Source organism: Lithobates pipiens, unplaced genomic scaffold (assembly GCF_037356315.1).
Source record: "Lithobates pipiens isolate NorthernLeopardFrog02 unplaced genomic scaffold, aLitPip1_a1.2 Scaffold_18, whole genome shotgun sequence".
Lineage (NCBI taxonomy): Eukaryota > Metazoa > Chordata > Amphibia > Anura > Ranidae > Lithobates > Lithobates pipiens.
This window is the reverse complement of record NW_027507758.1, coordinates 562,719,013-562,731,569: the sequence shown is the minus strand read 5'-3', so window position 1 is coordinate 562,731,569 and position 12,557 is coordinate 562,719,013. Positions and strand designations below refer to the sequence as shown.

The following is a 12,557-nucleotide window of genomic DNA, read 5'->3' as shown; positions in this document are numbered from 1 at the left end:
ATACAGATTCTGTTTCAGGTATTTACAGAACCCAACCAGCGACATGTCAGAAAGCTACTAGAACCAAAATTTGATGAACCACATTTGGTGCTTTTGACAACCGGTTCCACTGTCAAGTTGGATGGAAAGCCCATCTGGATTCATGGCAGTCACTGCAAGAAAATCCTGAAGTGATGATATCCTTTGAAAAAATGATGATGATGTTTCTTTTTTTTTTGTTGTTTGTGAGAACTGAGACATGGAAAAAGAACCCTTTTTATAGTACAAATTGCTTACAGTTCCCAATATGTGAAAATATCGGTAAACTGAGATTCCATGTTATTGCTTCCAGTTTTTAGGAGCAGGTATACCATCTATACATATAGAGTTATATTATATATGTGGTAAGCTTACGCCTGGCTTCCTACTAATGTTACTTGCACATGTTATAATGGGAAGTTAGCACCTGCTTTGGCTGTTCGCAAAGATAGTCACCATATCAAAGTCCAGAATACCCTTTAGTGTTCAAAAGAGAGCTGTTCGCTGAAGGTGACATGGCATGGTCATGGTTCCCTTCCTGGACAGGATGGGGAATTAAAGCAATGAAAACAAAAATTACACTAGAATTGTAGAAGAGATTATTAACCTTACTACCACTGATATAGGTGTATTAGGTGAAGAAATGGCTCAGCTTTGAAAAGTAGTATTAGAGCACAGATTAACGGTAAACTATCTCACTACAGCTCATGGTGGGATGTGTAAGGTATTTCACACTGACTGTTGTATATACATGTCTTATAATGAGGACATTATTAAAGGGCATCTTGCCAAGATAAGAGAACTACAGAATAAGGCCAGAGATATTGCTAAAGATGGATGGAACCCCTTTAAGGGTTTAGGAGATTTTGGTGACTTTTATATGGCATAGCAACATGGTTACAGAAACTAGGCGCTTACATTGTGGTGTTCCTATTTGTTGTTTACTTCCTCATCAGGCTATGCCTCTGTGCGACTACCCGCTGTACCAACAAATGGTCCACCAGCCCTGATGAACCCATTACTGTGAGAAAACTAGTAGAGAGCTGAACAGGATGCCGTCTCTCTGCACATTTGTTACCAGCAATCAGCTGAATTTTACTCGGAGAAGAATGATGTCAAATAAACAAAAGGAGGCAAATGACATGGACATTCACTGTATTGTTCATTTAAGCACTCCATTTTTTCCGCACTGTGGAAATGTGTTCTGTAACCTTCACCTAACACACAGACACATCTTCTGCTAGAAGCTCTCCCTGTCTCTACTCCCCCCTCCCCTCTCAAGGTTTTACTTTTGCAAATGTTCTATTCGCTAGCTTTTAATAATATATTTCTATTTGTTAGCTTTTAATAACATTTATATTTGTTAGTTTTTAATAACATCTCACACCACCCCTTTCTTATCTATGTATAAAATAACATGTAATAATAAAGTTTGGCACTGAACGGACATTTTACACACAGTGATTGCATCCTGTTAATCTGTTCCTGCAGCTGCAGTATTAACACCTGTTTTAGAATCCCAATCAGAAATAATTCCAGAACAATAGTAACTTAATAAATTGCTACCATGTTTCAGGGGCTTCAGTAGCTCCTTCGTCAGGGATGCAAGTCACCAGTGTATCTTAAGCCCACACAAAAAGGCAAAATTTTCTCAAAATTTTAGGAGCCTCAAAGAAGGGGTACATGTAAAATCCTTGAAACCAGTTTGGGATTTTTAAGTTACTATGAATTATTTATCAACAAGCTCTTTTTGACTTTATGAGCTCATTCATGGCTGCTTAACCACTTCCCACCCGGCCAAAGCACATATACGGCCGGGTGGGAGTCGTCTACTTCTGATAGGACGTTCCTGAACGTCCTTCAGAAGGAGCGGGATCGCGCGCACGCGTGCCCGCGCAGCGGCGCAATCCCCATGTGCTCGTGTCACCCGGACATGGCGCATCTCAGATCGGCAGGAGGGCTCTGTGATTGGCCCTCCTGATCACATGACGGCCGTGTCCAATCACGGCCGTCATGTGATGTAAACAGCCGGTTGCTAGGCAATCGGCTCCTCCTCTCCTCACACAGAGTCATTGCTGCAGCCGGCTGATGATCAGTGAGTATGAGCTGTTTTTTACAGCTTTTTACTCACTGATCATCAGTCTAGTGTAAACACACAACACACCACACAGTATAAACACAATATCCCCACATATGTCCCCAAAACACACATGTCCCCAAACATACATGCCCCCAAATAATAAAAACACATGTTCCTAATAATAAAAACATGTCCCCCACATATGTCTCACTAAAAATCACATGTCCCAATGATTATCTGCACACATATGTACGTGATCACCTGCACACATCTGTACATGATCATTTGCGTACATATGTCCGTGATCACACAAACCAATTGTTATACACTTAACGGAATTTTTTTTTACCAAAAACATGTAGCAGAATACATTTTGGCTTAAATTTATGAGAAAATTTGATTTTATTGGATTTCTTTTAAAATAGAAAAAAGAAAATGTTTTTTTTTTCCAAATTTCCGCTTTTTTTGCGCTTATATCGCAAAAAATAAAAAAACGGAGTCGTGAATAAATAACACCAAAATAAAGCTCTATTTGTGCGAGCAAAATGATAAAAATTTCATTTGGGTACAGTGTAGCATGACCGCGCAATTGTCACTGAAAGCGCTAGAGCGATGAAAGCTGAAAATTGGGCTGGGAAGGAAGGGGGCGAAAGTGCCCCGTATTGAAGTGGTTAAGATGCTTTTCTAAAGAGCCTAATATGACTGCTTGCTTCATGAGCAGTCTCAGACATATTCAATTTTGTTGGAAAATCCTGATTAGATTTCCTCCTTTTATGTGTCTTCCAAAACATCTACTGAAAATACATATTATGACAGAGCCTTGGACTGCCTGTTACAGCATGAAATGTCAATGACTTCCTTCCTCCTGATCTCACCTCCAGTATCCTCTATAGCCTTTATTAGGTAACGAGATTCCTCCTGAACTCTCTCCTCCATTGAACGCTTCCCCATGCCGAAATTCCTCAATGTCGTCACAGAAAACCGCCTAACCTGCTGCCAGCGTTCTCCATTGGTGGTAACAATACCTACATTTAGAAAAAAAAGATTAATCTAATTGATGTTAGTTCTTGCATGATGTTATGACTTCAGGATCTTGGCATAATAGCTTTGGTGTAACCTCTGCAGAGTTCCTATATCCTTAAAACTGTCCCACAGCTGGAAAATCCTTTGTTCATCAGTTTGGCGATGTGGAGAGAGGTGCACAAAGATCCAGCTAACATACTGAGAAGAAAGAATCCTAGAATGTTTCTTTTTCAATAATAATGTATTTCTAACAGAGAAAACATTTTTAGCAGACCTTTAGTACGCCAGAAGTAGTACTGAGCTGTAATAATGTTTCCCCTCTTTTGCAAAGGTGGAAAGTTCAAGAGTCAGTCCACCCAAAACTGATATTTTAGTTATAGTTGGGCTCAATCAGCCCCTGGATTCTTATAAGTCTTGGATACTCCAGCATTGACATTATTATCCCTTAAATATCCAGCAAGGAGAGTGGGATCACCTTATAATGGGTACAACATTACTGAAGATTCCGGAACTCAGTGAAGAGATCTCACCAGATTGTATTTTTTATATATATATATATATATATATATATATATATATATATATATATATATATATATATATATATATATATATATATACACACACAGCTTGCATGACAGTGTGTAAATTTGCTGTCCCCTCAAAATATCTAAACACACAGCCATTAAAGAGGAAGTAAACTCTTCCACTCGGATGCTTCTTTTCATTTAGTCCCTTAGAATAAGTAATTATCAAACTATAGCCACTGTAATCCAGCCCAAATATAAAAAATATATTACTTACTGTTTAAAGAAACTTTAAAAAACTTTTTTCCAGAGGTTAGGCGGTGCCATCTTAAGTATTGATTTCTGAGTCCACAGTGGAGTGTATTTCCGCCCTTAGATTGAGCACTTCCTGTACTGTTAACCAAGCCTCCTCAATCCAATGTTTCTATGGCAACCCTGCTTCCCTGTTCATAGCTGACTTGTTTTATTTCATAGAATTTACTTGTGCCGATGTCTAATGTTTGCCTTTGTCAGTCTTATCAGCTCCAGCTGATAAGACTGCAGTAATGGCCATGTTTACACTGCATGTCATGTCACATGGTCACATGGTGTATAGGAAGAAGCTCTGAATGATTCTGGGATATCAGTGGTGTGCCCTTAGGAAGTCCTGATAACAGACAGATAAGCACATAGAGAGTGTGCCGTAAATCAGGGGAGATCTGGGCAAGCTCAGTGACTTCATTCTAAAGAACAAAAAGGATTACAATACTAAGCAAGTAAGGAGATATCTACAAGCAGTGTTCATTAGGGTTTTTTATGCTGATTTACATGGAACAAAGTTGTGGGGGAGGGTTTACAACCACTTTAATGTCTAAACCGCTGGCAACAAAAGTGAGTAAACCCCTATGTGAAAATATCCAAATTGGGCCCAAAGTGTCAATATTTTGTGTTGCCACCATTATTTTCCAGCACTGCCTTAACCCTCTTCGGCATGGAGTTCACCAGAGCTTAAGAGGTTGCCACTGGAGCCCTCTGCCACTCCTCCATGGCCACGTTACAGAGCTGGTGGATGTTAGAGACCTTGCGTTCCTCCACCTTCCATTTGAGGATGCTCAATAGCAATGGCTGTGCATCTATTAAGGGCGCATGGGCACCTCTCTCCAGCCACCCCCTCTATGACTAATGGATAGATTCATGCATTGCATGAATCTATCCATGGCTGCCCCTGAATTACAGCAGCATGGGTATATTTCTGAAGCACCTGATTAGAGCCATAGGCTCTAATAGGCTTGAAAAAAGGTGGACTCCTGGCGCAAAGCATTGCGCTCGCAGTCCACCCAGGTGAGTTAGAAAAGTGAATATTTGCTTTTCTAACACTGAACCGCCTTTCCGCCAATCAGGTAGCGTGGGTCTGATACCCATCACCTGATTGAAAGGACAGGCGCTGCGATTGAATGCCAATCAGGAGGAGGGGAGGAGATGCGAGGTCTTACAGCTCGCCACCGTCACCCACTGCCTGATCCACCACTGAGATAGGGCAAGTGCCGTGCAGACGGTGAGTGGGCGGGGTTACAGTGGCGGCATTTGATGGAGCACAGTGGCGGCATTTGATGGAGCACAGTGGCGGCATTTGATGGAGCACAGTGGCGGCATTTGATGGAGCACAGTGGCGGCATTTGATGGAGCACAGTGGCTGCAATTGATGGGGCACAGTGGCTGCAATTGATGGGGCACAGTGGCGGCGTTTGATGGGGCACAGTGGCAGCGTTTGATGGGGCACAGTGGCAGCGTTTGATGGGGCACAGTGGCAGCATTTGATGGGGCACAGTGGCAGCATTTGATGGGGCACAGTGGCAGCATTTGATGGGGCACAGTGGCAGCATTTGATGGGGCACAGTGGCAGCGTTTGATGGGGCACAGTGAGGCTGCAATTTATGTTTTTTTCAGAAGTTTTCAGTTTGTTTGCGCCCCCCAAAAATTTTGAGCAACAGCTGCCACTGTTCAATAGGATTTAGGTATGGAGACATGCTTTACAGTCCATCACCTTTACCCTCAGCTTCTTTAGCAAGGCAGTGGTCATCTTGGAGGTGTGTTTGCGGTCGTTATGTTGGAATACTGCCCTGTGGCCCAATCTCCAAAAGGGAGGGGATCATGCTCTGCTTCAGCATATCACAGTACATATTGGCATTCGTAGTTCCCTCAATGAACTGTAGCTCCCCAGTGATGGCAGCACTCATGGAGCCCCAGACCATGACACTACCACCACCATGCTTGATTGTAGGCAAGACACACTTGTCTTTGTACTCCTCACCTGGTTGCCGCCACACACGCGTGACATCACCTGTACTAAATAAATTTATCTTTATCTGTAACACTATTGCTACCCTATTGTACACACAGGCAATTGTATTTGCGATTATTATGTATTGTTATATTTGTATTGTAACTGGCTAATTCTTTAATAAATTCTAATTATAAATAAATTTATCTTGGTTCTAGTAATCCATGTCCTTAGTCTGCTTGTCTTCAGCAAACTGTCTGCATGCTTTCTTGTGCATGATCTTTAGAAGAGGCTTCCTTCTGGGATGACAGTCATGCAGACCAATTTGATGCAGTGTGTGGCATATGGTCTGGTCACTGACAGGCTGACCCCCCCTTTCAACCTCTGCAGCAATGCTGTCAGCACTCATATGTCCATTTCCCAAAGACATGAAAAGATATAATAAAATATTTACAAAAAATGTGAGGGGTGTACTCACTTTTGTGAGATACTGTATATATTTTTTTCCTTACCATAACCTTCTGTGAGTCGTTGCGTTACTGGTAAGGATCCACGAGCGCCAAATTGATGAGAATAATTAACCAGGGCCTCCTTAATAACTGCGTATCCAGAAAGTACAACCACTGGTCTAGGACCCAACCAGACAGTGAAGATAGGTCCATACTGCTTAGTTAGCTGTAAAAAAGAGAACACTTAGATTAATTCGTTGCTCATATTTTTCATAATTTTTTTGCATCCCTTTCTCTCACTTTTTGCCTACATGTACTTTCTCCTCCAAGCGTCTGATACATGTCACTCCTTTGGACTGGCTTCCTAGGAGTATCTTCTCCAACTGTTCAGGATTGTTCCAGTATTAGTAGAATTCCACTGCCTTCTGGGTCAAATATATGTCCCACCATAGAAATGAATAGATGGTCTTGGAAGAAAGTTATATCTGCTATGAAAATGAATATGCAGCCACTGAATAATCTGTTCTTTGGGTTAGGCTGAGCAACTGCCTATTTATTTCTATGGTGACAGATGTCTTGTTTGAGCACCAAGGGATTTTTTTTCCTACTGACCACAGAATGCAGGGCATTTTTTCATTCCACTGACCACCAACATTGGGGAATAACAGAAATAAAAATTAAAGTGGATGTAAACCCGTTTTTTTTTTTTATGTCATAATGTAGAGTATAAGATTTCCTATCATTTCAGCCCAGTCTTGCCACAACTAGTCAATCCATCTCTGAGCAATACTCTTTTATTGTTCAGTCAGATAAATCTTGACAAACAGAGAAAAACTTTGTCAAACCCTCCCCCTTGCTGTGAGTGACAGGTGATTTACATATCTCGTGCACTAGCCTAAGAGACATGCATTATTTTTTAATTCCCTCCCACTCCTTTCTTCTGCAGCGCTGCCAGAATTGGATGTTCCCCATCTCAACATGATTGGGCATGCTGAAGTCATGTGGTTACTTTCCTGTCTTTTCACTGGATGTTAGAGATCATAGGAGAAGTTCAGGGTAAGAAATACAAAGGAGAATATGCATATTGACAAAGGGAGTGTAGAGGTGGGTGGGGAGTCTACCGACATCCACTCACTGAGCTCCAGACAACAGACCCACCCACAGAATCTGCAGTTTTTCGGGTCTCATAGCAGACAGAGGGGAGACATTTGACAGGTAAAGATACATGCAGGAGGCATGTATATCCTTATAGATAACCCCTATGGCAGTAGTTTAGAAAGGATGACATTGGGTTTACATCCACTTTAAAAAAGTTTTCCTGACCATTGCACTATATTGATTATGTTTTATCTTAAGTGCCCTAAATATATATCTTATAATAGAAAATCTATGCAAACATATATGATCTATGACCAATCTATGCAAACATCTATGATCTATAACCAATTAGCCATACAGTTTTTAGTGACATAATTCATATATATGCAAAACATTAAAGTACAACATGCTTGTGAAAAAAACACATATACAATAAACACAAATTGTGAACAATAAAGTCCATAAATAAGTGACAAAAAAATGTTTGTGTATAAAGTGCGTAATCAAAAATTGAAAAAATTGTGAAAAATATAAAGATGATTCTTCAAACAACAATCCACATAATTTTCATGGCACGAAATGTGTATGCTGATCAAAAACTGAGACAATAACACCCGAAATCGATCCTCCACCAGCTGCATGAAACTGAATCACCAGATCCAATAGCTAGGAGGACGTCATATGACGAAACGCGCAGAGCGGGGTCAGGACACTGACGCCAACACGCTGTCCATGATCGTACTTGCAGCTTGCATACGAACTAAAGGGGCTCAAGACAATTAGGCTACATATCTATGCCAAAAATGGTGTCTTGTCTGACTTGAAAAGTGTGAGTGTAACTTTTAATGTTTTAAATAAATCTTTTTATAAATGGTATCACACTATTGGAGCTTCCTTCTTCCCTCCCTTATATATATGGATATCATGGTACAATTCACTCGAGAGGACCTGGTGCACTTGCCAACAAATACCTCTAACTCAAGCATTTATTGCAAAAAGGCGCAGCTGCTGGTTTATAATCTGACTAGGTATTGGATCTGGCGAGTCAGTTTGGTGCAGCTGGAGGATCACTTTTGGGTGTTATTGTCTCAGTTTTTGATCAGTATACAAGTTTCACTACATGATATTGATATGGATTGTTGTTTCAAGAATTATCTTTATATTTTTTCACCATTTTATCACATTTTTGATTGAAATGTAAAAATTTGTTTTCGTTTTTAGGCACTTTATACGCAAAAAAAATGTTGTCACTTATTTATGGACTTTATTGTTCACAATTTTTCTTCAGTGTATATGTGTTTTTTTTTCACAAGCACATTACACTTTAATGTTTTGCATACATATGAATTTGGTCACTAGAAATTGTATGACTAAATGGTTATAGATCATAAATATTTGCATAGATTGGTCATAGATCATATATGTTCTTATAGATTTTCTATTATAAGATATATTTAGCTCATTTTTAATTAGATGTGCTCTGTTTCACCATTATTTTTTTAACACTAGTTTTTTTTCGTTCTGCCATTAATCAGAGCAGCTGCGATCCACAGGTTGTCAATCATTACAAATTCTGAACTTTAGAGTCTTTGGTGTTGTATTGCATTTTCTTTTTATTCATGTTTTATCTCAAATAGACTTGACCCTTGTTCCCTACTGAATATTCTGTGTTGTATATTTCACTGACCTGACCCCTGCGCTTTTTATTTTGTGTTGTACCCCTGTGCTCTGTATGCTATGCTGTACGCTATGTGGACATGACCCCTGTGCTCTATCTCCTGGCCATCTCCTGTAGTATGTCTGCAGTCTCTATCTTCTGTCATCAATTGGGCGAGATTTGAATCGTGTATGGGCAAACTGAATGTATCAAGTTGATCAAGCGATCAATTTGGGTACAATAAGCCTGTCAGATTTTAATTGTGATTATTGCTAGCAGCTGCTATAGCTGCTAGCAATAATTGCTGTCTTGGCAGGAGGGATTCCCCTTAGCTCTGTCTGTGTTGATAGGGAATCGTGCAATCTGTAGTTGCAGGAAAGAAATTTGCACCATCCATGGACTGCTTTACAGGAGGGGAAAACCCAATATTGACAGATGGAACTACAGCTACAATGTGTTGCCACTCACATCCTAGATTTACATAAGAAGCTAGTGAGTCACTCCATTCACCAGAGTACCTATAGTTTAAATGGTGCTTTTGCTAGGAATGAACCTCTAACTCTCCATAAAATTATGAAGTGTAACTACTGTAATTAAACGATGCCTACTGAAAATGACCTAGCTGAGTAAGACATTGATCCAGGGAAAAGAAAGAAAACATATGATATGAAAGTAAGAGTTAATTAATAGATAATAATTTCTATAGAATGCAGTAGCAGAGGTAAGCGCAGCAGCCTGTTACTAATGGAGAGACTTTTATCCAAATCAACTAAAGAGTTTCCACTTATCCAATTCCATTTTATCAATGATTATCCCTCTAAACTCAGGTATATGGGTGATTGGCTCTTCTGCACTTGTGTTTAGGACTCACCTTGGGATAAAACCGGTACAATGCGAAGCTCACTTGAAGCAGATTACCTATAAATGGCAATGGAGTTGGTCCTGGAGGAAGTCGGAGCCGTGTCTTCTGTATTCTCCATACAGTGATAATGAAGTAGAAGAGCAGCAATGAACAGAAAGACAGCGTGAGGACATCCATATCTGACAACAAAACAGAACCACAGTGTATATATGTCTCCTATATCTTTGCCAATTATTAACAAGTTGAAGAAAAGGATTATGTTACTGTGTAACCCAGTGTTTACCAAAGCTCAACTACCCCAAGTAGATCAGGATCCCGAGAAGAGATTAGGATAGCTAGAGAGACAATTTTTGGAAAATTCTTGGAAACCCATTCAAGAGTTGTGCCAAACTCCCTGGCGTGGGGATGGCTCTGACAAACGCCCACTGCTAACTCTTTGAGAACTATTTTCAGCACTGGTAGGGACATTAGAGTGTAACTTCCATTAGCGCAGTTGAAAATATGACTGGCTCATAGGGTTGCCAGGATTCACCCAGACAGTTTGGGTTTGGAACCACGCGTCTGGATTTCAGGCTGCCTGAAACCCGGACACATTATTCAGACTGGACTGTGGTTTCCCAGCTGAGAGTGTCTGTTACACTCTCTTTCACACTGCCCAAAACCAGCATTAACAACCCCCCCCACCCCCCACCAAACACGCACACAGATGGCAGAGGAGAGAGGGTTCGATCTGCACCTCTTCCTCCCACTCCTACTCCTCTGTGTCTGCTCACACTCCAATCCCTGGCACTGTGCCTCAGAAAAGGAAAGCGGGAGATGGAAATTTGAAGTCCAGCAGCCTCAGATACATCTAGATGAGAGGTCCTGACTGCCAAGGGATAAGTGAGCTCACCATCCATCTCTGTCTCTGACTGAAGTCTCTCCCCCTTCTCTCTCCTGTCTCTGAGTGAGTACACTAAGGTAAATCAGGGTTCTCAGAGCACCCCTTACATCAGAGTTCCCCTTTACACCAAAAGGCACCATGTTCCCCCTTACTTCAGAGTCTGCAGAGTCAACCCTTACAGTGAAACAACTCTGCAAGTTGAGATATAAAAGGGGAACTCTGTGGACTCTGATGTAAAGGGGGACTCTTGTTATTAAAGGGGTTGTAAAGGTAAAAGTTTTTTCACCTTAATGCATTCTATGCATTAAAAGCGGAGGTCCACCCTAAAATGGACCTTCCGCTCATCGGATTCCTCCCCCCCTCCGGCGCCACAATTGGCACCTTTCAGGGGGGAGGGGGGTGCAGTTACCTGGATAATCCAGGTAACTGCACCCACTTCCGGGCTAGCTCTCTGCGGAAAGGGGCGTACATTACGCCCCTTTCCGCAAGTGCCCGCCCCCTTCCGCAAGTGCCCTGCTGCCTGCTGGGAAACACACAGATCCCAGAGGCAGCGGGGACCATCCTCATTGCGCAGCGCGGCTCACGCATGCGCAGTAGGGAACCGGGAAATGAAGCCGAAAAGGCTCCATTTCCTGATTCCCATACCCAAGATGGCGGCGGCAGCACTCGAGTGTCGATCTAGAGATCGGCTTCGGGTGCCGACATCGCGGGCGCGCTGGACAGGTAAGTGTCACTATTTTAAAAGTCAGCAGCTGCAGTATTTGTAGCTGCGGACTTTAAAAAAAAAAAAAAAAGCGGAGTCCCGGCGGACTCCCGCTTTAAGGTGAAAAAACATCTGACAATACTGGCCCCCAGTTATACTTACCTTACCACTCGAAAGTCCCACACTCACCCCCGACATCCTCTTCGACGATCAGCCTGGCCGCTGATTGGTTACAGTGGATGGATTGAAAGCGCTGCTGTCAATCACATCCAATGACGCAGCATGCCGGGCGGCGGGGCCAAGTGATAGAGCGGGCGGCTATAGCCGTCGGCTGTATCACGGGAGTGCGCCCACAAGCACTCCACATCATGCGAGGGAGCTCGCGTGAAGTTGTGGAGTCCTTGCGGGAGGGAGCCGAGACAGCTGCCGAGGGACCCCAGAAGACCAGGTTCGGGGCCACTCTGTGAAAAAAGAGCTGCACAGTGGAGGTAAGTATAACATGTTTGTTATTTAAAAAAAAAAAATAATAATTCCTTTACAACCCCTTTAACTTAACCACTTGCTTACTGAGCACTTAAACACCCTTCCTGACCAGACCAATTTTCAGCTTTTGGTGCTCTCACACTTTGAATGACAATTACTCAGTCATGCAACACTGTACCCAAATGAATTTTGTCCTTTTTTTCCCACAAATAGAGCTTTCTTTTGGTGGTATTTGATCACCTCTGGGGTTTTTATTTTTTGTGCTATAAATGAAAAAAGACCGAAAATTTTGAAAAAAAAACGCATATTTCTTTGTTTCTGTGATAAAATTTAGCAAATTATAATTTTGTTTTCATAAATTTTGGTCACAATTTATATTGCTACATATCTTTGGTAAAAATAACCCAAATTAGTGGATATTATTTGGTCTTTGTGAAAGTTAGAGAGTCTACAAGCTGTGGTGCGAATCGCACAAAATTGATCACACCGGATGTACTGGTGGCCTATCTCATTT

The 12,557-nt window shown here is 41.6% G+C and overlaps 1 protein-coding gene across 2 annotated transcripts in view; it reads right to left on the bottom strand.

Moving 5' to 3' along the window:
- LOC143988992 (cytochrome P450 2G1-like) overlaps positions 1-12,557 on the bottom strand; it is a 93,118-nt gene that overhangs the window by 58,815 nt on the left and 21,746 nt on the right. For both annotated transcript variants that reach the window (XM_077488975.1, XM_077488974.1), the window contains exons 2-4: positions 9,984-10,153; positions 6,421-6,583; positions 2,974-3,123 (exon numbers count right to left, since the gene is read on the bottom strand). In XM_077488975.1, coding sequence (XP_077345101.1) covers positions 2,974-3,123; positions 6,421-6,583; positions 9,984-10,151 — 481 coding nt within the window. In that variant the 5' untranslated portion in view covers positions 10,152-10,153. The remainder of the gene's footprint in view (positions 1-2,973; positions 3,124-6,420; positions 6,584-9,983; positions 10,154-12,557) is intronic.